This window comes from Toxoplasma gondii, chromosome VIII, assembly GCF_000006565.2.
Source record: "Toxoplasma gondii ME49 chromosome VIII, whole genome shotgun sequence".
NCBI classification, from domain to species: domain Eukaryota; phylum Apicomplexa; class Conoidasida; order Eucoccidiorida; family Sarcocystidae; genus Toxoplasma; species Toxoplasma gondii.
The window spans coordinates 5,831,064-5,855,401 of NC_031476.1; the positions used below are offsets into that span (position 1 = coordinate 5,831,064).

Below are 24,338 nucleotides of genomic sequence, written 5' to 3' on the forward strand. Positions count from 1 at the left end.
TGTTGGATGAGAGTTCCAAGGCATTCAGTTGCTGTTTTCCACTTTGCTGCTCCTCTTTCGTGATCTTCTCACCCACCCCTGTGTCCAGTATCTTTCTGTACCCTCCAACCACGATCCTGCACATCTTCTCTCATCGGGGCAGCAGGGTGTCGGACCCTCTTGAGTCCACAGAGACTCGACACAATGCGCGAGAATGTCTCAGGCAAGATCCTTCGTCACCTCCATTGTCTGTTTTCGGGGTATTGTGTATGCGACGGCCTGTGCTGTTCCTCGAATTAGTGGCTGGGGAGGAGAGACTCGGTGGAGGCACTTCCTGTCGGGTTGAGGAATCCTATAGCCTCCGGTTTCCAGCAAACACGTAATCCTGTTCCTTGTCCCGTTGTTTCTCCGCAACTATAACTTCTCACCACTTGAGCTCCCGACGCCATCGAGAAGCAGGACCAACGGAGGCGCTTTCTCTCGCAACACTTGTTTGCCTGACTCCTCGTGGTTGTCCACCCTCCCCGGGTTCCTTCATCCGTCTCACTGATCCGGCTCCCCCTTATTCGTTTTCGGTGGTTCCAATCCTTTTTTCCCCGTCTCGTCGCTCCTCTTCGTTACTACCGGTCTCTTTGGCCTCCTCTATGTTGCTGCCCTCTTTAGTCTGGTCTCCTCTGTGTGGGGCTCACCTGCCTGTGTTTCCTGCGTACCTCTGCTTCTTGAGTTTCTGCCTGCTGCGCGTTTCTTGCTTCACCTTGTGACTCTCTCCACCATGGCATCTCCTCCCAATCCTATGGGCGTGAGTCCAGGCGGCGATGTAGATGCCGCCGAACGCTTTGTGGTCGGAACGCGATTCTCTCCTTCGACGCCGGAAGCAAATGCTCTCTATGCAGCCGTTGGACAGAAGGGGCAGGGCCCTGCGGCTTCGCCCTACTCCGCATCTTTCGGGATCAAGGACAATATGACCCTCGCGGACATTCGAAGGAAAGCTCAGGAAGAAAAGGAATATGGACGCGATGCCGCCCATCTCAAAAGATATAGAGTAAGTTCTCTCCCGCTCTCGGAACCTGTCGTTTTCCTCCTGTAAATACGCCTTTTTCTATGTCGAGCTGCGGTGCCAGGTGTTGTCTGTTCTCATACTGCAGAGGCATTTATGTGGATGGTTTAGGATGCAGGTGCACTTTTGCGTACACAGACTCTATGTAGTCATTTGGTTCGGGATATTAACAGATGTACGTTTACATCTACGCATATATATATATATATATATATATATATGGGTATGCACTTGCAGGTCTTCAGCCGTGTATCGTTTCTGCCCCCCGTGGCTCGTCTCTAGGTTTCATTTGACTGCTTGCGTAGGCGGCCTTCATCGAGCTTGCTTGATTTCCTCTCTGGAATCTCTGCAGCATCTCAACTACACTTCGGAGACGAGCGTTCTGCAGTTCACCGAAAGGAAACTGTCCACACTCTACTGCACTGTTTGTGGTGCTCACGCGCTGGTCACCGAAGTTGATTTCCAAAACCTTCCCCGCCGGGGATCAGACGACGCTGCCGTGCTCCAGGCAAGTTGACAGAGACCCTCCGCCATAGGTGGACCAGCAAATACAGCGGAAACTGCCTGTATGCTTTAGTCTCCATCGCTTGTGGGCAAATACAACTATACGCGGTTTAAATTCAGACCGGTGGCGTATCCAGACACATGTGGTTTCGCCCATGCCCAGGGATGCGTAGGTCCTCATTTGTGATTCACACGTATTGATTAGGGGTGCCAGTGGCTACGGATATCTGGTGTTCAGCAGTACTAGTGCCGATATTCCATTGGTGACTCACCTACCACAAACTCCCTGCACTGAAATGTCTCCCGATGCTACGTTTCCATCTGGTTTACATGTGCTTTTCTCTGTTTCCTCACACGACCGCATTTTTGTGCATTTCGTTTTCTATATAGCGAGCTGCCCATATCTGTACGTGTTTGTGGATAGGGGCAGCGTCGCTTCGCTCAACTGATTGCGCTGGATCAGCGCCTGTGGCGGAGAAGGCTCGAGTGTCGGGCTCACTCGACTGATATCGCCGCCCTCACGGTCGGTGGTGTCCATTTTTTGATGTGCGTGTCGCACCAGCGGATCCTGCCTATGTTTTCAGATACTTGAAACGTTTAATAAGCTCTACACGGTCCCGGCAGAGCGCGTCCTGTTACGAAGGCCAGCGGGGTTGGAAGTGCAGTACAGGTCCGTCTCCTTTGTCCACACGCTGTGGAAGGAACGTAAAGGCACATATCAATATTTGCACAGCGGTAACGCGCGCTCCATATGGGCGTGCGTACATGATTACTTATGTGTAGGTAGATGCATGCATGTGCTTCTGTTTGCGGTGGTTTTTACTTGAGTTCTTTCTCCTCTCCGTGTATAGTTGATTTTTATGGTGCTCGTCTTCAGTACCTCTTAGCATGCGCGCACCCTTCACATACATGATTTGAATCAAAAAATACGTCTCTGAAGTTAATTCATGTCTCCACCATACCTTCCGATCCAGGCCGGTATTTCTATCTTGCGATGTGTTTGGGGCTTGTCCAGAATGATGTGTCGCGACTGCGGCTTTCCACTTGGATACCGACCGGTGCCTTTCAACGAGCCAACTCGGATGGTATACTTTTTCAAGGATGCACTCGTGCCCGAACAGAGCCAGGCTGGCGCTCTGCAGCCTCGCAAGCGGTGAAATGCCAGCAGGTGCAGAAAGGCGTCTTAGCTATCTCGTCTCTTGTTCCTGGACTAGCAAGTCTTTTTGAAGAAACACTGGGAGCGATGGGAGAATAACAAAGAGCAGGAGATGCGGAAGAGATTCATCTGTGCAGTGATCCGCCCAAATGAATCTCAGCGAGCGCCTAGACGCCACGTGTGCCAGGCGGGGAGACTGGTATGAGGGATCTTGTTCTTCCCTGTGTGGCTTTTTGCCTCTGTTCTTTTCAAAAACGTCGTTGCTCGAGAGGGTTTCGGAAATGCAACAGAAACAGTGTTTTGCCCCGGGTCATGTTGTCACTTGGGGAGTTGATGCTTACGCGTAAAGGGATTTCGTACTGCGCTTTAAAGGCGCGTTTTTGATGCCGTGCACGTCGTTTCGTTCCATCAACAACAATGCAAGCCGATAACTGTTTATACACAAACTTAGATTTTATATATTTTCATACTTATGGAACCCTCCTAATATAGTGCTTGAGAACTGCGATCTTTAGAGACTTTAGAGACAATATATTAGATCGCTCCCTGTAAATCACGGTGTACACAGTCGTACCTCTTTAAGATGATCTGGTTAAAAACCGCCTGCGAATGCGTGGGGTCGCATGTGTTCAGCAAGTTAAGTTCATTGTGCACGGATTTCATAGTGCGCCAGCGTTCTGCTTCAAAAGGCAATGTGACGAGATACCTATAAGATCTCTACCCAAGGAATCCCGAACCCTCCTCTGTAATCAGGCTAAGGACGTGAATATATTAGCTTGAACAAATAATAGGGATTCACATCAGGAAAAACACCTACACTGTGTTTAGTAAGAATCCTCAATGCCTGTCGTTGAGCCATCCGCTCGACGAAATAATATAAGATGCATTTCATAAAACTGAAAGCAAATGTAGGTGGGAAGTCATTATGTCAGATGACTGCGGCATATAATTCTCTTGGTTACTTTCCTTCCGACGTTTTCCTTCTGCAAAATGAACAGCGATGTTGTAATATGCTTCATTGTGCTTTCAGTCACGCAACGCTCTTTGGTCGAATACATGATATATATATGTAAGTTTCCGCTCTCGAACACACCTCTCCTATAAACGTAGTCATGCATTCGCAACGCGAGTTCGCCAGTGATACGTTGGCTTCCTAAGCCCTCAGCGGATTACATACCCCTGTTCAACAAATCCGAAACGAGCGGTATTATCCGTGTTCTCGTATAGAAGGAATACCACAACTGCATTTGCTATCCTCATACAGAAGAAATAGAGCGCTACTGGCAAGTCATTTTTTTCGCAAATTTTTTCTTCCTGTAAGAAAAAATCGTAGAAAACAACATCGGTCCAAGAGAAGCAGCCATATCCGAAAACACGTGAGTCTACTAGTTCGGAAGCAAGACGTAGAAGGATTCAGGTTTATCCGGAAAGATAGTGGAGATCCGCGGCTTTTACTTCTGTTGTGCTCTGCGTCTACCAAAAGCAGGGGGCTCCTTTTGACCGGAAGCAGCGGACCAATAAAAGGAGGCGAGAAGTTGGTCTTCCTCTGAATTTCCGAATGGGAGAGGGCGTGTGCACTTCTCAATATTCGTGCTTTACCAGTTGGAAAAGAAACGCGGGTGATGCAGAAACACAAAGGAGGAAACGCCATGGAAAAAGCCGTATGCCCGTTTATCGGGAGTCGTTCAGTCCGCAAATATCCCAGCTTTTTGCTACTATCGTTGTAGCTTGTCAGCTTCGTTTCCCGGTTTAGAGGACAGTGCAATGCTCCTGCTTCTCCCCTGCTGCTGTTCGTCTCGCCGAGCAATCGTTGGCCCTAAAACTCGAAGGTGAATTGTCTTCCGGGAATGGCCAGGGAAAATTCTTGCGTCACCGTACGAGAAGAGGAGAGGTTCGTGCCATGGGAGACGCTTCCACTCCCAACAGTGATGCTGTCTGCCTTTCACACTACACCCGTTATTCGTCTCATTAAGAAATAACTCAAGTGCTACACACTCAAGTTTGAAATGCAACTCTTTTCTAAACTCGCTGGTGTCGCGTGTCAGACTGTGACTTGCGGTAACCGAAATATCGCTTCATCATCCAAGGTCAACTTTCTGTGAAGGCGCCAATGCGGACGTTTTCGAAGCAAGTGACCACACAATCTATTCATTCGCATTCTATGCATAATGAGCCGTAGGGAGCTATTTTGTTATGGAGTCACTACTAATTCACGGTTGAACTACGCAAATGTTACTGCGTTTCGGTCAATCTGAGAAGGCTGAGTCTACGAAGTTGCAGTTTTAAACTAGTGAGTGGCTTTCCTGCTGCGCTTGGCTTGGCGTGTGATCTCCGCCGAAGTAATGTCCTTAGAATTTCTTTTCCACAGCTTCCCATTGGCGATTTGCATTTGATCAGAACTCACTGGAGCGTATCTTTCTCTGTGTATGAACTTTTGTGTCTGTACGTCTGCAGGTTCGAACATCGGGGGACCCTTCACGTCCTCAGTATGGCAAGACATTAATTCCTAGTTATATTCGCGGCTGCGTCCCTATCGTGTTCCATCTGCAGGTTCATCTCTGATTTTTGCTCTGCAGTTATATATAGGATATGCGTTTCTGTAGACACATAACCTGGATCACAACCTGTTGGGATCCATAGTCTGTTCCATTTTTTTTACCCTCTATGCGGGTAAGACTTTTTCTCGTCTGGATGTTCTTCTCCGGGGGCAGGAGGAAACACTGAAGCATACCTTCCGGTATGCACACATATCGGTTGTCGTGCTTCCACTCGGTTCACTATCTCCGCTTTCCAGTTCGTCTGCCCGTCGCCTCCGTTCAGCGCTGTGGGCAGATTCGACATATTACATTTATTCCGGAAGACGAACGCGCAGACCTGTAGGCGTCATGGAGATGCCAGCTGTGGTACAATTTCTCAGTGCCCCCGGGCCGTTGCTGGCCTTAGTCTTCTTCTTTTTCTTGTGGACTTCCGCCACGCTACTTCGCCTTCTGTGGGTTTCTATGGCGGCTCTGCTGCTGCGCGATTGCGACTTGGCTACCAAGCTTCTTACCGAGCGCAAAACCTATTGGAAAAATAGGGTCGCTTGGATCACCGGTGAGAAGAAATGAGCGAAGCATCAAGGAAAGCCTCGCCTCTTTGTGACAACGCATGTGGATGATATCTCATGCTAGCCACATACTCATACTGGCAGGCGTATTTTATAATAGAGAACATCGACGTTCATCTCTTTCAGCGGAAGATGCATGCATGAAGATATATGTCAACACGTTAAGTGCGTGTACGTGTATTTATCCAAGATGTGGAGCAGCGGTTCCACTGATGTAGTTAGACATGAAATACGTACAATTTTACAAATTTGCCTTTAGATGCGCCTCTTTCATCATTTCGACAAGACTTTGTTTTAATTGATCTCTGAGGAAAAAGATACGCAACGGTAGCGTCATGGGAATAAAGTACAAACACGTGCGCAATCGTCAGTGTGCATGAGTACGGAACATCCTCGAATACATACATGTGCATGCGTTCGTGTTGATATCACGTTTTTTTGACTCTCAGGTGCCTCCAGTGGGATCGGCCTGAGCCTGTGCCGCTTGCTCGCTGCCAGGCGTTGCTTCGTGATTCTCTCCAGTAGGAAAAAAGAAGATTTGATTAGTGCTCGTGACGATGCAATCGACTACAGCCAACGACATGGAGTCAAACGGTCTCCTGAAGACTTCCTCCTTCTCCCCTTTGACATGAAGAAACCGGAAACCTTCTTTGGGGTTGTGGATGAAGGACGACAGTGGAAGGGCAGGATCGACTTCCTCTTTAGTAACGCAGGTAAAAACATGGAAACTATCTAGAAAAGAGCTAATTAATAATCCTGAATCGGAGCATGTTGCTTTCAGTTCGATGGTAGTATCTGGGTACCAGGTTTCTCTCACTGTTACTGCGAGTGAAACGGGTACACGCATGAGCGCGAATTGCTGGGTTTCGTTTTATCCCCTTCTCACACCTCTGTAACATTCGGTTATTCAGAGGCTCTTCTCTCACCCATGTTTTCGCCTTCTGCGCTCACGTTGTGGCTTGTCTTTCCCTCTATCAATCTCGCGTCAGGTGTCGCTTGCCGAGGCATGATGCTTCCCTCATCAATTGATAACGAAATCCTTCAAGTGAATCTCCTTTCGCAAATGGAATTTGTGAAGCTCATCGTTGCCCGCATGATTCAACAGCAATATGGACACATCATTTTTACCAATTCAATGAGCGCGAGAACCACCCTTGGAGGCCGGACCGCGTACAGCACAGCCAAAGGAGGTCTTCTCAATTTCTCATACGGACTCTCGCGTAGGTCTCAAAATGGCCCGTTTTTGAAAAGCCAGCTCGCTTCATCTCTTTATCTGCTCTAATCGCGCACATGCTCCACACAGACGAAGAAGTACAAGACTCTCTCTGTACTTATATTCCCCCGGTTGTCTGGATGTATGATGCTTTACGTATACTTACGCGCATCTGGCTGTGAGTAGGTGCACATTCGGCGTTGCTCATGGTGCGTGCGAGTATGTAAATGGTGTGCACCCACGCGTATTCAAGCATGCATGAGCAGACGGATGATATGTGTGCCCGCGTACCCCACCGTTTTAAAATAATGCACTCATTGGGTAGTATGTTTTTGATGCCATACTTATGTACAAACACAAACATGCGTGACCAACTTTACGCATGTGCATGGCAATCTGGAAAGGGTCCCCGATACGCCTCTTGCTTATACTTGAGCGATGAAACTGTGTTATGTCTGAGAGCCTTTCTCTTAGATATCAGTGCAGGCATGAAACATCATCCTCTCCTGTTTGATTGTCTTCTTTGTTTCGCTTGTTTTATCTCTAAGGTGAGCTGAGAGGAATGGGAAGTCCTGTGCGTGTAACAACCGTTCTGCCCGGTTACATCAGAACGTCGCTCTGCGACCGAGAGCTATACGCGGATGGAACGGTTCCGAAAGGCGTGCACGTCGCCAAAGACATTCGCACTGGTAGGTTGCGGCAGCCGACAACGTGACAATAATGGCGAAGAAGTGTAGGATAAAGCGGGGAAGGGATAGGTAACAGTGGGCGGATAAGTAGTGAGATGAAGTGGAAAACAAGGATGTGTATTCCACCTTCATTTGTGAGATGGCCTGTCACCAGATCGAAAGGAGCTGACTCACGAGAAGCATACGTGCCAGAGAGGGCGCGTCAAACTGACCATTCGCGTGCTCCGACGTGACAAGACATACTACCTTCATACCAGTGTGCAAGAATCCTTTCCGTTCCCCTTCATTTCTTTTCCCGTTTTCGTCGCTCCTCTTTTTTCCTCCACCGGCACCTCTTGTGAACGGCTCCTGAGACCCGGCAAGGTATCGCTCCCGTTTCGGTGGCCTCTGCCTTCACTTTTGTTCGCCTTCCTCTCTTTCTTCTCGCCTCTTTGCCTTGTCTGCTTTCAGGTCTCTCTTCTGACCGAACAGCGGAGTTGATGCTCCGAGGCAGCTCTCGCGGTCTCTCTGAAATTTGGATCGGAAAGAATCCAGACCTTTTCTACATGTACGCCATGTACTACGTGCCAGATATCGCCAATTTGGTGGTTGACTACGGAGCCAGTTCCTACGCAAGAAACATCGAGGAGGAAATCCGACAGCGGCGCTATGTCGCGCGTCGCGCCCGCGGGAATGGCACCGGTGGACCGCCTCCCGCCGACGAACCAGGCGCCGGCTTCAAGAAGCGAAAAGCGTCTGAAGATGTTGTGCATTCTGCCCCTTTTTCCTCTCCGCTTTCGTTTCCGCCTGAGCGACACCAACGAGATGAGGACGCATCGCCAGCGTCTGTCCCCTACGAGATGGCGACACATGCCGGTGAGAGGAGAAGCCGTGGCGACTCTTTGCCACCTGCGAAAGATGGCAAGGCAACAGCGGAATCTAAGAGCAGGGCCAACTCGAGAGTTCTTCCCGACGCATACGGCCCGATCGAGACTGTCGCGAATGCGATTTCAGACGCCGTCAGTCAACTAGGCAGGTTCGGGTCAATGGGATCTGACACCGCATGAGACCACGAGGAACGCACCAACGGGATAGCTGCCCGCAGGCGAGGCAACTTAGGGCAGGCTAGAAACGGGTAGGCGGAGGCAGCGCATAACAGACAGTAGGCGCAAAAGAAACTCGCCACAGGGGTAAAAATGGACTGGCCATGGTGAGCGTAGAGAGAGCAGACAAGGATATCTCTAGAGAATGAACGGGGAAGCGAGGCGAAGGCCGACTGGCCCCTGAGAACGCAAACGGATGCTGCACGAAAAAAAAGATGGATGCGAAAAAGGTATTCGGGAAGCGATAATGAACATGACTTTGAGTTCAACAAGAAGAGATTACATTTGGTAAAATACAACGAGGACAATAAAACGGTGGATTGAGGTTTAAATGAGCGGAGATGTAAACGCTGTAAAACGTGCCGAACAGTAAGTCACCATTCTGCAGCCTAAATCGGTGGAGGAAGCTACGCAGCGGCAAGATCTTCCGCATGATGCTATGGTGATAGTTTTCAGAAATAGGTGTAATATATGGAGACATGAGACATGCCTGAACCAGACAACGCCGCGTCGGAGCAACACCGTAAAGCCGGGGCAGCATGTTTTGCAGAGAATGGAAAGGAGATATCTCCTGGCCTCGACAACAAAAGAGCCACCCGGCGGCGCCTCCCCTGCAAGTCCAGTAACGGGGCTCTGTTCCTTCGATGAGAGATTGATACAATCAATTCGTGTCCACGCCGACGTCTCAATGTGCCGCTCATCAATCACTCATGACCTTGGCAAACATACTGTTGACGATTCACCGAGCAAGTAAACGTTTGGATATGTGTATGTATGCCCGAGTTTGGATGCACAAACTTGCGCGTCAGAGAAGTTCTATACGTCCAAGTTTGCTTTGCCGCTCTTCTGTGAGTAATTGCTGCTACATATTGTCATGAAGAGACGCCTAAATACTGAAGGTGAACCTGACCAGGGTAGAAGGGGGCGTGCAAGCGCCGCACCGTGAGAAACTATCGATAAATGGGCAAATTAACTCACCATGGTAACTAACGCGGCACCAGGCGTCACGAATACATGAATGCACGTATATGTACACGAGCGAGCTGCATGCACAGTATTTACCGGTTGTGGCTACACGTAAAGGCTCCTGAGATATGTGTAAGAGGTAGCTCTTGTTTCTAGGCGGGTCGACAGTAAGGACGCAGAAACCACGTTTTCAATCCCCGGTGTCAGAGAGTGCCATGTGCGCGAGAAAAACGAGCCGAAATAAGCGTGCTCGCATGTAGCTAGCGGATGGTAAGTTCCCTTTAAAGAAGGCTTGAAGGCATTTTGGGAGAAGCGTTAAAAGATATCTCTCGACTGTACTAGAGAAATTGACAGTTGACCTCGAATGCGTTGTGCCAAAAACAATTCGGATACGCTGCAAAAGAACAGGCCGTCTTCCGATGAAAGAACGTGATTATGTTAGCCGAGAACCAATACATCAGACGCAAGAATGGACAGAGGGAAATAGCTCGGTATCTTAGACTGAACCAACATATATTTCTCGGAGAGGATGAGCGAACACGAAAATCCACTACGGCCTTGAGTAAAACACTGCCGCATTTTTATGAGTAGAAAATTGAGCAAAATGGTTCAGGTTCGTCCAGGTCGAAACCGAGTAATATCAATTTGGCAGTATTCTTCTACCGGGAAATGAAACTCTGCCTTCGAACTACGAAAAATCTCGACGGGAAGGACAGAAACACACCCATAAACGGTTACTGGTCTTAGCCAGAAAAAACTGATTAAGAAACGGAGTTCTCGTCCCTCAATCAAACCTGCACTTGCTGCCATCGTCCACGCATATATATATATATATATATATATATGCGCACGACAGCATAGACAACATATATAGAGTGAATAAACGTATTTGATACGCCTTCGCGAATGTCCAACGCGTACGACCTCACGGTCGATGGGAAACCAAAAGCAAAATTGACCGGACATCCTTTTTCTATGCATTGAAAAGGCAATCGACAGCCACAAATAAAAACTGACAAGAATCGAAGCATGCACGGGAACGTGGAAATGCCATAAACAAGCAAATACGTGTGCAAATGCACACGTACATTTCCATTGCCATGCGAGCGAAACGTTCTGAATGAATCAATACCGCACCTGTGGCCACATAGAGAGAGCACTAGGTCCGTAGGTGTGTATCTGCTGCCGTGCCGATATATCTATACTCTGGAGATTCACAAAGGCATCTCTATCGGGCTGAACTCGTTTCGCTGCGCAAGAGGGGAGGCACGAGTGTGTCGGGGAACCGCACAGCGATCAGTTGGTTGGTTGCCGTGTGTTGATGCCGAAAAACCGACACCCTCTGAAAGCAGACGGACGGCAGAAGACGTCCCATGAAAACAGAAGTACGGAATCGGGAATGGTCCCGGAGTGAAATGCCCGGAAGCAGTCTGTTCCACGAAAAAAACCTAGGGCACCCGTGAAAAGATCCCTTTCTCCTCGAGTTTGTATTTGTGGAAAAAGGCCAGGAGAAACACGACATGTGAGGCTTCGCTTTCGGACAAAGCCCAACAGTCCCCGTTCTGTTCTTTCATCTGAAATGCGTTTTCCGGGGACAATTGTTGCTGAGAGGGATTCTGAAATACGCGCCCATGGGCGCTGTATCGCTAGAACAATTGTGTAAAACTGAACATGGGACGCAAGCTCCTCAGCGACGTTGCCTCTGCACAAACGACATCGGCGTTGAGGATTCGCAGACGTGTCCATCTACGAACATGATGCAGGTGTAGCAGAGTCCTCAAGATGCAGCTGAAAGACAAAAAACAGGTGCATGCAATATAGGTTGTTCATAACGGTTTGGGGTACGGAACCTCCGCAGCGCTGTCTGCACTGAGACATAAGCATTCACCATTTCGCTGCCCTTCTTAATGAATTTGATGGCCCTCACACGACTTTGGCCTGTAAGAAAAATCGACACCTACCCACTTCCGGAACCCAGGTTTGTGTACGCAGCATCCGATCTTGACGCTCGCTCCTTACTTTGTAGAAGATTGTCCGGTGAGAGAACAGGCCCCAGGAGTTATCGAAGATGAGCGAGACCGTACCATCTTGGTCGGCCTTTATAGAGCCTCGAACCACCCTGAACGCAACAAAATGCGGGACCACCGGCTTCATACAAGACGGCTGTCATTACCACTTTGATTTGAGATCCTCAAAATATAGATCGAAAAAAGACACGTGAGCCCCCCAGCAGGTCTCTATCTCCATTATTTCATAGATCAGTGTAACCATCCCATCTGATATTACCTTCCAGTGTCAGTGCGCATATTAGCTTTTAAACATATATCTCCGTTCTTGCAGCCACCTAATAACATCGAGGCTACATGCGTTTAACCTTATACACATCTAACCACATGCAGAGAGTTGATATTGATTTCAGTTCAAAACTGTCACCTACCGACTTCCTTGGTGCTTCTTCATCTCCAGCATAGGCCGTTCTTCATTCCCCGCCTGCAGGCACATGCAGTCAAGTCGCCATGTAGATGATAGAAACATATATATATATATATAGAGAGAGAGAGAGACATCGATATGCGTTCATGTGTCTGTGCAAAACTGGCACACGTCGTTAAGAAGACACGCAACAGTGAAAACGGGAACTTGCATGCGTCGCGACATCTGAAACACACATATACGTGCACGTTTGCTGCATGAATACAGGTGTCCATATATATATATATATATATATATATATATATATACGTGTCTCCGGGCAACAGAAGACATGCTCGTTTTATTACAAGATATGCAGTTTTTATCCATCCAGCCTCGAGAATATTTAAGGTTGAAAAAGCATCTCACCGCAGGACGCCACTTGACTTGAAAGCTCACGTCGTGCTCGACAAGGACCCACGCCCAGGAAAGACAGGCACCTTTGGGAACCTGGATAACGACAATGAAGGAACAATGAATTTGAGATGAGAAATGAAACACGACAGCAAAGCGATCTATCCCCGACACGCCCTCCGTACCAGGAATACGTGACGCAACGCACAAAATATGTGCTGGGACAGGCGAACGAGGCCCACACAAAAAAAGGAGGTACAACGAAGGCTACATGCGGCTTCAAAGATGTAGGTGCATGCCTCTATGTGTCTGCCGGGCGTTCTGATAGAATCCATGCCGAGCACCAAGTAGGTGTCCGTCGACAAGACTGGGAAAAAGCGGGTCAGTAGCAAAATTCTGCTGCTCATCGCATGCAATCAATACCAACGGTGCTATTAGGCACATGCGTATCTGCAGCCGTCCTTCCCACGCCTCCTCTCGCCTATTTCCTTGTCTGTTATCCGTTTCTCGCTCGTCTCCGCACCTCGAAATCAACGTGCTCTCTCCGTCGCGCTCCGATGTGAAGAATCGAGTGACCGCCTCCGAGGCGAGCCGACCTGAGAAGACCGAGGGGAGAAGCGAATCGAAGCTTTTACCCCACGCTCGATCTTCAACAGTTGACACGTTGGGTGGAACGGCTTTTCAAAGCTAAACACTCCCTTCTAACCGCCACAGATGCTTGAGTCACAGCGCCACACGATGGCACAAAAATTGGCAGACGCAGATACATCGGTAGATACGCAAATGCATTTATATATATATATATATATATATATGTATATATATATATATATATGTATATATGGCGACGTGACATGCACGTAAGGCGTGAGCACTCGTTTGGTAACAAGTCTTGGAAAGCGTTCACTTTCGCGTCGCACGTGGTTTCCTGTCTTGTCGGACGCCTGGCTGCATGGCAATGGTTGAGTGTTGCCTTACAGAAGTTCTGTTTTCGAGAACGTCCGGATGCATGCAAGAGGAGAAGTGCACACGCCCCCGAGGGATGGAGGAAGACAGGCAGGATCGATGTACTTGTGCAATTCAGCTTCGTAGTCTCCTTCTGGACAAAAGAAAGACAGAGGGCACGTAAAGAGCCGAAGCCATGGAACTCGAGAAATATGGACACTCAAACTGACAGACGGCCCGTACAAAGAGATCTTGATTCAGATTTCTCGGCGCCGTCGCTCTTTACGGAACGTCGTGTCGGAATTTCGAACTCGTTCGCTACCTTCCAGTTTGTCAACTCTCGCCAGGCAACAAGGTACTGACAGTGGCCCAAGGAACAAGGGTTATTCGTTATTGAGATATCTGCACGTGCACGCATGCGAACATGTACGCTACGAAATTCTACGTACATGGTCTCACGTGAGAATGTATATACAGAGCAACGGAGCGAGAGAACTAGTTCCTCCAAATGACGTACCGAGGATGTGGATTTTGGCGACAGTTCGCTCCTTCAGCCAGCCTTGCAGAGTCCCCCAGACGGCACTGAAGAGGCGCGGTGTGTTAATGAAAAAAATGTGGCTCAGCGACTCGGGGTAGTTCTCGCTAGTCACGTATATGAGTTGCCGAAGAATTCTGAAAAGCGCATCCACAAGGCAAAACGGAAACGATGACGCAGATACGCTGACAGGATGATACTTCAAGGTGACGGCGAAACTGAGAATGACTGAGCATAAGGTATGTCGATCACGTTGCAAAAACACACCTGCCAGGACCTCTGTTTCCTCTTACCCGAGTGCGTGCCGATTTATGGATCTCGCAGATAGGCCTTCGAGATCGAGAATGGAGGTCGCCTGGACCAATCGCCCTTTCTGGCGTGATAATCTGTTGACACCAGAGAAGGAAGCAGCAACAGGAGAGCGTTCGTGTCTTTCCACTAGTCGCAGTAGCCTTTGCGAGGAGATACAACAAAATTGCTAGTGTCACGTGGCTAGAGGTATCTCTTTCCAAGTAAAAACTCCGCGCTCCTTGACTGCATCAGAGGGCACTTGCGTTCCAAGAAGTCTCAGGTCTGCCTATGACTCCACCTTACGTCGCTCGTGATCTGTCAGTCTCTCGCGACACACACACACTCGGAAATACGTGCATTTTCATGTTTGCATATATATACATATATATGGCGGCCACTGATAACGCCGCGATGCATATCTAAGCCTAACGTGCTGTCGTTGCACGTGTCGCTGCAGATTTGTGTAGTTCTGTGCCGTAGGGACGAATGTGCCGAGCATAACTGAGAGGCAAACGGCAGAAAATACGGCACGGACTTCAAGAGACGCGATAAGGCGTTTCTTTTTCTTGAAAACTGGGAGGGAGGTTAACGTGCCTGTCGAGGAGAATGTTGCGAAATTCGAGCTGGTAGCAATGCCACTTCAAAAAGGTGTCCTCAGACACCTCCTCGAAAAGACGCCGCTCATCAAGGAGACCTGACAAACAAGACAAAGCGACGGATACGAAGAGTGCGGGGTGCAAAGACAGCGGGGCGACCGTCAAAGCCCGCACCGCAAGACATGAGAGAAAGTACAATTCATGTACGATGAGGAATGGGGTTACGAACCGGATGCGTGATATTGAGAAATCTGGGCGTGAGCAGGCAAAGATCGCGTCCATCATCTTACTAAATAGGTGCCAGGCCAACAAGGAACCGATCCGTGCCTTCGGTAAAGACTACCATCAGGAGGGAGATTACCACAGTAAGTATCATGATGTTTGTACAGTTCTTTTTCAACGTGTTGTAACCACCGATTAAAGACGAGAGCTGTACCTGGTCTCGCAACTGTGATGATGTTCCCCTGTCTGTCCAGGAGAATTTGCGGTGTTACGGTTGGAGACGCGAACGAAAAAAGATTTCCATCAGGCGGAGACGCGACTTCCCTTGAACTACCAGAAGGGCCGCACGCGGAGGAAGAGCCAGGCGAGGAAGAGAACAAATTAAATGAAGACGAAGAAATACAGGAAGAAGCAGACGTCGAAGAAGATGCAGCGGAAGAAGTCGAACCATAACGACAGAAGAAATCCTGTTGTTCGTTCAGGGTTTTCGCCTCGCCCTTGGATTCGTCTCTGTTCTTTGCGTCAGGCGCAAGCGGCAACGCCGTTCCTCTGCTGGTGACAGCTTCAAACGCGTGAAGGGGACGCTCTCTGGAGCTCTTCGTTTCACTGACTCTTTCCGTTTGCTTCGAGCAGCGAAGAAGTTGATTATTCGGGAAGTTCCGGGAAACTGCGGCGTGATCCACTGCTTTCTCCGGAGTCAGCGGCAGCACCATCTCTCGCTGAAGAAAAGAGAAGACACACGAGATGCGGATCGGATGGCATGGCACGTGTGTTAACGCCATATTTCTCGAGCAAGGCAACACGTGAGGTCCATTCTCACCGAATACGGTGCACATACTGGAAAGTGAAAAGGAATGTCTGTTAAGACTCCGTGTGTCGAGTCGGGCTACAAGTGAGGTCGATTTGTATCTACAATCCTGCTTATATATGTACAGTTTGCGGCAACGGCGTTTGCAGGGAGGTTGCACTTACGAGGATGAAGTCACGCATTGCGTTGTCAATCCTTTGCGTTATTCGCCAAATGACGTGCCGTTTGTAGGCCTGAGCTGCTTCACTGACATTAAAATCATAGCCCTGAAGGAAACGGAGAAGCCGGTATGTTCCTGCCAGTTCCTCAACTTCCAAAGAAGATGACGGCTCTTTGAGGACGTGAGCAGCCTCAGCTGCGGAAACATCTTCTGCGATAGTCGTCGAGTCTCCACCAGAACGCGAGCGCGGCCGCGACGACACGTTAATCTCCAACAGCACTGCCTGTCGAATGTCGTGTGCGACTTCGATGAATTGATAAAAAGCGTCGACCATCGCGGGTGTGGGGCCCTCCTGGAGAAAAAACGGGGGCAGGGGCTCGCGAAGGAAAGGCGAGACAGACGAACCTTTGCCACCAGCGTCGTTCGCGCCCGGCACGCATGCGCCGCTTACTTCTCCTGCTGGGCCTCCGCTGTTCTTTCGTGCCAACCGGCCCAACGAGGCGGGGCCACACGGAGACAAGGAAGACCACGACAGAAGGTTCGGCGAAGATCCACAGGACAAGGGCGCCGAGAGAACGTAGGAAGAGGATGGCGAGGGCGGAGCAGCTGAAGAGCTGGCATAAGGTGACTGCAGCGCCGACGCCGCGGACGAACCGCGTTTGACGCAAGTGCCTTCGAGCGGCAGCACCTCCTCGGCCATTGTCGACGACAGTGGAGACGAAGGGGGCGAGTTGGTGGATGTGAGTGGAGACAGATCCAGCGTGACGGCAACAAACGGCTCTGTTTTGAACGAAAGCGTCCGCGTCGGTCTGGCCGCCAGACCAGACCCCCGTGGGAGTCTTTGCTCAGACGGGGACAGTTGGCTGGATCTGCGACAATCTCTGCGTGCTCCCTTGTGCAGACTCGGTGCCGCGTTTTGTGTCGGCTGCACCCGTGCGTCACAACAGCCTAGGTCCTCGCCCCCACGACTGTTATCAGGCAACGGAATGTCCTCCTCTTGGTCTGCAGAGAAAATCGGAGAAAGTCGCGGGGTCTTCGAACTGGCGGGCGACAGGAAAGCGTCCGGCAGCACGAGAGCCGGCAGGTGGAGAGTGCGTGGAGAACAGGTTAGATCGGACGAAAAGTGCTCTGCGGGGTCTGATGACCTGCCGCGCGCATGTGCTCTGTCTTTTAAAGGTAGATCAGGAGCGCCTTGCGCTACATCTGTCTCCTCCGAGTCTCCAAAACCGAAAGGCCATCTACTGGGCCAAGACACCGTGCCACCGATGCGGCTTCGCCAATCACATCCCGAATTTTCTGTCCACCGTTGCCACCGGGACTTGTGTGCCGAGAGAGAAAAGAGCAAACCGAGGAAAGATTCCTGCGTCCTCCCTCGAGGTGCATCCGTTGCTTGACTGTCATTGCCTCCGTTTCGCGTCGCCTCGGTGCTTCTGTATCGCCTCCGCTGTTTTTGGTGTACGGCCCGCCGCTGGCGAAGCTGGAGTTCACGCTGTCGAACACTTGCATCGGCAAGCTTCTCTGCCTGTGCACGGCGCTCGTTAGAGCGAGGCGAATCGAGCGGGTGAGTCGGGGGAGGCAGAGGCTGTGGTGGACTCGGTTTTCCTGTCAAACGCCGCCCTAGAGACAGATTTGCTCCTTCAGTACCATCGTGACCCAACGATGCCATTGAGTAGGGGAGCAATGGAACTCGCGGGAGCGAACAAAAGAAACGACGTGCGCAGAGAGAGACAAGAAAGGGGAAAGCTTTCTTGGGACTGAGGCATTCATAAAAAGCGAACGGCAATGCAGATGGGATCAGGGCAGGGACGGTGGCGAACGACAGAGACGCAACGACAAGTGCGTAAGGGAAGAGTAACGCCAGAAAACGGAGGGGTAAATGGTGATGTGAAAGGAGAAAGGAAAAGGAGACTGAATATCAAATGTGAAGAATGAAACACAAGGGAGAGCGTGAGGAACGGTGGGCTTGTACTTGTTGTACTTCATTCAAGCTGACGCCAACCACGGTGGGTAAGGAAGACGACCTCCATTAGAGGCAAGCAAGAAAATTCCTACACTGTTTCCTGCCAACTGCCCGCGCATAAGAAAGGCGAAGTCACTTAAAAGAGAAAGGTCACTCAGTAGAACACGTGTAGCCAAATCTTCCTCGCATCCTCCTCATTTAGTCCAGAAGAGGAAGAGGTTCTGTGTAAGTCGAGGAAAGGATGGCAGACACGCGCGGCGCCTCGCGCTCAGGAGGCCATACGAAAACCAGGAAATGCTTGCATCGGAACGAAGAAGCAAGACTATTTATCTAAATGGAAGAACTTGAGACGGAGGGCAGTCTGTTCAATAAACAAGTTATTCCTCAGTATGGCGCGGGGCTCCTGGACGCAAAGGGGAATAAACCAAAAATTCTTTTCGCGACATCCCTCTCTACGAAGCCGCTACTTTACCGCTGACTCACGGGGTACGACAGAGTAAACTGGCGGCATAGGAATCCCATGTAAAAAGCCATTCTTTGAGAAGCAATACACTGTCGTGAGCGTAAAATCTTTTTTGTTCATACGGCAATAGAGGGAGAGGCTTGAAGCTGTTGCCTTGATCAACACGGAAAAGGGACAGTTGCAGAGACCCTCCAGCGAGCAAACCTCGTCCGTTTTGTTTTGGTGGGGAAGGCGCCGTGTTGGGTTCAACGCCTAGTCCTTTTAAGGAACATCTCCGTGACTAAACGAAGGCAGACTGAGCGCCGACAGCAAAACGTATCTGCACAGTGCCGTCAAGGCAAAATACGAGAAGTCTGCAAATTCTTTCCAGCTCACTCGCTCTCCAGACATTCCGCGGCTTCTTAACTCACGGCAATCGCAGCTGTGTGTAAGCCCTTCAGCCACGCTGCCACCAGGCACATAAGAACCACAGAATTCACACTTGCGCTACACTCCGGGTTTCGATCTGGAGGAGACATTATGCTGCTATGAGGCTCCCTTCACCTAGGAAAATACTTTAGTAGATGTAGGAACGCCCGTGTCAACAGCAAGCAATAATATGGGTGCACCAAATGGACTCATGTTTTCAGCGTCGGTATCCTGAGAATTTCGCAGACACAGACACACGTACATGAGCACACAGCTACACGCACAGACGTGTGGTAGAATCTGAGCCACCGCGAGCAGCAAGAGGCACCTGGGTCAGCAGGCTTCCTCGTAGCGTCGTAGTCAAAACGTCTCTACCGGTCTCGTACCTGGATATCGGGAGTCACCGGAGGCAGTGGCGGGGGCCTCGCAAACACATTACCATTACTACGGAAACAATTTTCAGTTGATGACGGTGCAGCTTCCGGGACCCAACATTGGAAAAGGATTTTACAGCATCGACTCCGACATATGCTGAAAAATTCAAATCGGCACCCAGATTCGACGGTGGATATCCTCATGCAGCAGGTAGAAGCTACCGCACGAACCCAGTGCATGCCCGTTTTGTGTTTGTACAAAGTATGTTGTGGAAAAATTATGAGATGGACTCGTCATGAATCACAGTTAGTTCTCGGTTTCCCTTTCGCTAGCTCCGGGAATCTTCGCCCCCCTAGAGTACCGTGTTGAGAGCGATCCCGCTACCTGCCGTGCTGGGTGCAGATCGTTCGTGCAAACCATTCATCAATACGAGCAGAACTGCCGTCAGCCATTCCCGCAGGAGCAAGTGATCCAACTAACGCTTCGCTTCAGAGAGGTTGTTCTTCTATTCCGTCGCTCGCTCCCACAGATGTAGCAGATGAATTGCTCCTTTACGGTGCACAAATTTCTCAACTAACAAATTCCAAACAAGACCGCTGTGGTCGTGACTCGAAACATCACAACGCTTTCTTCCGCCACTTCAACGTTTCTTTCCAAAAGATTCTACCGAAAACCCTTCCACGGTAGAACAGGCAACACTGTCAAGGGGCTTTGCTTGTGTAATAACGCCACGAGATTGTCCAGTCGCTGGTTCAAGAGAGATAAAGAAGGTAAGAAACCACACAAGATTTTGTTCCGTGCAGAAAAGGGTTCTCCGTCGGTGTAAGAGTCACTTGTCCACGAATATGCCCTCTTCGGCTCCAGTCTGATAAATCTTTCAGTGTCATCGTTGCGATTTGCTAAGTCGTTCCCGATGAAGTTTAACCAATGTGTTTTTTTACTGCGTGCAGGTCCTTATGATATTCAACGCTGAACAGCCAGCAGCTGTCATATCGGATGAGCTCCGGCATGAAACGATTCCTGTTCGGAAGCTTTATTCTTTGGGCAGGCCTCTGCGGGCTTGCAGCAATTGATGAGGCAGAGGCGCAGTGGGGAATCTCACGAAATGGGCGTTGGGGAGCGCATCGGGCCTCTGGAGGGGGGGCCACGTTTTCCGCGTCCCGTGGAACCGGCGCCCCAAGCGTGGTGGCTGATAGTGGGACCTCGAGCTCGAGAGACCTTTCTCCACCAGTGGCACTACCTTCCTCAGCGGCAGCATCGGGAGGAACAACCTTCTCCCCCTATGCTGCCCGGGTGGCTGCTGCCGCGGGCCCAGGTCCCGTCACGCCGTTCGCTTCTCCTGCGAATTCTGCCACACCGCCTCCGTTGACGCAGTACTCACCTAGACAAGGACCAGTGACATATCCAACCACTTCGGAGCCTTTTCCTTCAACAAGAACATCGACAACCTTCAGTCCAGCATCTCCAGCCTGGGCTCCACGACCGGCCCAGGCGAATACCTCAGGCAGTTCAGGGCTATCCAATTTCATTGAAGGTACGACACGTCCTGCTTGGAATCCGACGTCCGTGAGTCCGTCGCTGCCAGTTAATCGTGGCTCGGAGGCTTTCTTGAGTAGGCAACCTCAGAGTCTAACGAATTACTCGACACGTATAGCTCCAGCCAATGCATCGAGGTCAAATGGACCTGCCAGTGTCGCCTCCAGCGGTGACTCGAGCATACCAGCCTCACTTGGAACGTCTGACAGTCATGAGCTTCTCCCTGTAACGCGTCTTGACTTCACGGAGACACGGTTAAGCTCAACTCGAGGTATAAATGGAATGAATACCTGGGGAACTTCACCGGTGGCCGCTGCGAGCGATACCGGTGTGCCTTGGACTGGCATGTCGCTGTCAGAGAGAACCGACGAGAACTGGAGCACTGCAACGGCCGCAGGTCCAAGGACCTCGGTGCCAAATAGCATGAGTGGTGCCAGAACACAGTCACTGGTCGGCGGCGCAGCAGCAGTCAATTTTCGCAGTGAGGGCTTCCAACAGGCTTCATCCGACACTAACGTGTCCCGAAGCTGGACAACTAGCACTGCAGAAACATCAAACCCTGCTGGTCAAGAGGGCGGAGACTGGACCATGCGCTCCAGCAGAGCGGCTTGGAGCAACACGAATGAGAGTATTCCCACACAATCGCCTAACTCAAGTAGAGGTACCACTGGCCGTAATGTGTGGGCTTCTGCAAACGGAAGTGAAGGACAGGCAACTGCATATGAACTGTCGACACATACACCTTTCCGCAGTGGGGACACACCAAGCTGGACAAGCAGTACACCGGTACAAAGTGCATCTGACAACATAGAGCAGCGGCCATGGGAGACTACGGAATCAGCGGCATTTCCCTCCGCAAACGCTAGCGAAGGAAGTCACAGGTCGGCAGACCATGGCTCCACCAGTTCAGTCAGGAACAGTGACGCAAACAGGCCGACAGAATCGTCATTTTATGCATCTAACGTACCACGAAACAACGCTTCTTCATGGGATGCCGCGACACCAGTTGGGAGGGCCACCGACGCATCAACCAGCGACTCGGATCGCTTGCCCGGGGCGGACACCAGCAACACGGCCTCACTTTTACCAAACACGAACTCAAGAAGAAACTATGGCCAACTGCCACCTTTGGATGGTCCATTGATGCAACCAATTCCATTTTCCACAGGCAGTACTGGAAACCTCGACACCTCGGGTGGCTTCAGATCCGGCGATTCGAGTGTGTTTTCCAGTCGAGAAGAGACGGTCAATTCAAGAGACTCTCGCATACATCAGCTTCCTTCGCCGGTCGATAGGCCGACTTACGTCTCCGACCACTCACCTCCTGCTACTCTGGGTTTACCCTTCGCCCTGCCGATGACCGTCGAAAGTGGTACAGGATCGTTTCCTGGACAGTCGAGTTTGTCGGCGAACGCAACAGGAGCTCGTTACGACAGCTCAGTAGAGAGCCGAGGTACAGAGATAACTCCAGATTCGCCGCCTGCTGCTGCGTCTGTCTACCAACCTAGCAACGCTACGACGCCGGTTCCCAGTCATCGTTCCGGGTCTCAAGCAAGGGGTGCCGAAGCAAATGACGGCGAATTCTCATATTCTTTTTCCTCGCGGCAAGCAATGGTTGATCATATCGAGCCTTCTCAGGGCCTCCTACCCTTCAGCGGAAGTGAAGAAGAACGAGACACGATGAAACGTGAACCACAAGAGACGTTTCGCATGAACTACTGTGACGACGGATCCTCCCAGTGCGGGGAGAGGTCAGGGATGATCCCCCCACCCACCGACCGAAACGTGACAACAGTACTGTCGGAACTCCCAGGCTCCACTTTTTTGAGATCCAATCCGATTTCACAAACAGATGATGACGAAGTGGGGCTCCATAGAGTTGGGTACATTCCGCCTTCTGCCTTTAACGGAAATGAAACGGGTGCAGGTGGAAGTAGAGCAGAACCTGGAGGTCGGAATTTCGGGCAGCAGCCGCGAGATCCAGGTGAACTCCTTTATGGAGGGTTGAACGACTACTTGAAAGACGCAGAAGATCCCTACGCTGGCTACCTAGGTGCTCTGTCTAGAGCGCCCTACCAGGAGAAATCCCCTGATGTGTCTGCTACGACGACCTCTCCTCCGTACACGTATCCAGCCACATACAATCCTTACAGTGACAACATAGATGTCGATCAGATACCTGACAGCCCGTATCATAACTACGCGTACGCAGAGGACCCTTTTCCGAGTCCTTATAGCACTCATTCTCGTCTAGAGAATTACGGGGCCGAGTTTAACAATAGGTATTACCATGAGCGTCGGATCGCCCCCAATATCTCGTGGGGAGACTATACGCAGAGAAAAAAGGCATTAGAAGAGGCTCGCAAACGAGAAGAGCAGCTGTTGCAAGAAGGGCGCATTGGAGTGCTGGAAGCCTCAGAAACGTCCTTCCAAGGCCTGATTGGGTATCCTTCAGGACCACATCCGACCAACACGTAGTGGACGCGTGAGGCTAAGAAACGAATTCTTGTGTCCTCCAACGCCATGAGCAACAGGTCATCATTATTCCAATGTTGTATGCACCTTTGAAGCAGCTGCACACCTCGAGCAGCCGGCAATGATCGTGTTTATCGGTACTCTCTCCACTGTTGTTTTGTGAAGTTTAGCATTTCCTTCACAACCAATGAAGTGTCAAAATTCAGCACTGTCCCTTCATGCGACAAAACATCTATGTCGTTATGAAGCGGTCACTGTGTTTCAAAGACACCGTCTGCTACTCAGTGTATGAGCTGGACATGGTTTGGGTTTGTGCTGGGATGCTGTAGCGCTGCCTGAAGTGTCACACAGGAGTCAGCCGTGGGTTGCTAAAAGTTGCTCTTGTGCAGCACGTTGACGCTCCACCCGCACCATACTGCACCCCAGATCGCTGTTGCTGGCCATTCATGTAATAATGGCATTCACGACAGAGGTGATTTCAACCTCTCACTGGTAGATTTTGAATTCGCTCAGACAGCAAACGTCCCATGCCTTCACCATTTACGAGTGGCTGCCTAGTTATACGTTAGGGAACGATTCACAACCAGTTCACCTTGCTACGAAAAAGAAATCGACATTACGTCAACTGTTGATGTTCGACTCAATACTGTGAGCATAGCTCGTTTCCGAGTGAATCAGACTGTCACTCAGCGTCCCTTAGAGGCCACTTTATACGGACAAACTCCTGTGCCCGATGCCCTCTCCATCCGCGTTCGCCTTTCACGTATTAAAACACCTTGATTGCTCGGCCGCCTTTAACTTCTTTTTGAGTAGATCCTGTCAGCATAAGCTTCTCTCGTGTCAGGTCCTGCGCAAACGCTGGAACACGTACTTATAAGTTAGCTGACAGGGCAACGCTACCGTCAGCTCCGTGGCGAGTATCATTTATATAGCCAAAGAACTGATAACGTCGGAGCAAATGAATGTGACGGTGCATGTCCCTGCTG

The 24,338-nt window shown here is 50.4% G+C and overlaps 4 protein-coding genes across 4 annotated transcripts; 3 read left to right on the top strand and 1 right to left on the bottom strand.

The window, feature by feature from the left end:
* The first annotated feature begins 42 nt into the window (after positions 1 to 42).
* TGME49_269410 (hypothetical protein) lies at positions 43 to 2,894 on the top strand. The gene is made up of 4 exons (XM_002365591.1): positions 43 to 1,021; positions 1,389 to 1,544; positions 2,125 to 2,210; positions 2,556 to 2,894. The coding sequence occupies exons 1-4, from the start codon at positions 752 to 754 to the stop codon at positions 2,695 to 2,697; spliced, it is 654 nt and encodes a 217-aa protein (XP_002365632.1). The 5' UTR covers positions 43 to 751; the 3' UTR covers positions 2,698 to 2,894.
* Positions 2,895 to 5,581: 2,687 nt separating this feature from the next.
* Positions 5,582 to 9,172, top strand: TGME49_269400 (oxidoreductase, short chain dehydrogenase/reductase family protein; the record flags this gene model as incomplete). The annotated part of the gene is made up of 5 exons (XM_002365590.1): positions 5,582 to 5,789; positions 6,252 to 6,515; positions 6,792 to 7,022; positions 7,564 to 7,704; positions 8,155 to 9,172. 5 exons carry the CDS (start codon positions 5,582 to 5,584, stop codon positions 8,748 to 8,750), a joined length of 1,440 nt encoding a protein of 479 aa, XP_002365631.1. The 3' UTR covers positions 8,751 to 9,172.
* A 955-nt stretch (positions 9,173 to 10,127) lies between these two features.
* On the bottom strand, positions 10,128 to 18,207 carry TGME49_269390 (CRAL/TRIO domain-containing protein). The gene is made up of 11 exons (XM_018781544.1): positions 16,140 to 18,207; positions 15,382 to 15,886; positions 14,944 to 15,043; positions 14,352 to 14,444; positions 14,041 to 14,195; positions 13,557 to 13,677; positions 13,102 to 13,174; positions 12,594 to 12,674; positions 12,190 to 12,242; positions 11,772 to 11,871; positions 10,128 to 11,540 (listed from the first exon to the last, which is right to left on the bottom strand). Exons 1-11 carry the CDS (start codon positions 17,799 to 17,801, stop codon positions 11,499 to 11,501), a joined length of 2,985 nt encoding a protein of 994 aa, XP_018636580.1. The 5' UTR covers positions 17,802 to 18,207; the 3' UTR covers positions 10,128 to 11,498.
* Positions 18,208 to 20,349: 2,142 nt separating this feature from the next.
* Positions 20,350 to 23,355, top strand: TGME49_269380 (hypothetical protein; the record flags this gene model as incomplete). Its single annotated transcript, XM_002365588.1, has 1 exon — positions 20,350 to 23,355. One exon carries the CDS (start codon positions 20,350 to 20,352, stop codon positions 23,353 to 23,355), a length of 3,006 nt encoding a protein of 1,001 aa, XP_002365629.1.
* Positions 23,356 to 24,338: the final 983 nt, after the last annotated feature.

Coding starts and splice junctions, on each gene's coding strand:
- TGME49_269390 (XM_018781544.1), bottom strand. CDS start 17,801: ATGGCATCGTTGGGTCACGATGGTACTGAAGGAGCAAATCTGTCTCTA. Junction 12,675..13,101: donor GAGAGCACGTTGATTTCGAG/GTGCGGAGACGA, acceptor GTCGTTATCCAG/GTTCCCAAAGGTGCCTGTCT. Junction 12,243..12,593: donor AAGTCAAGTGGCGTCCTGCG/GTGAGATGCTTT, acceptor ATGTGCCTGCAG/GCGGGGAATGAAGAACGGCC.
- TGME49_269410 (XM_002365591.1), top strand. CDS start 752: ATGGCATCTCCTCCCAATCCTATGGGCGTGAGTCCAGGCGGCGATGTA. Junction 1,022..1,388: donor CCCATCTCAAAAGATATAGA/GTAAGTTCTCTC, acceptor GAATCTCTGCAG/CATCTCAACTACACTTCGGA. Junction 1,545..2,124: donor ACGACGCTGCCGTGCTCCAG/GCAAGTTGACAG, acceptor CTATGTTTTCAG/ATACTTGAAACGTTTAATAA.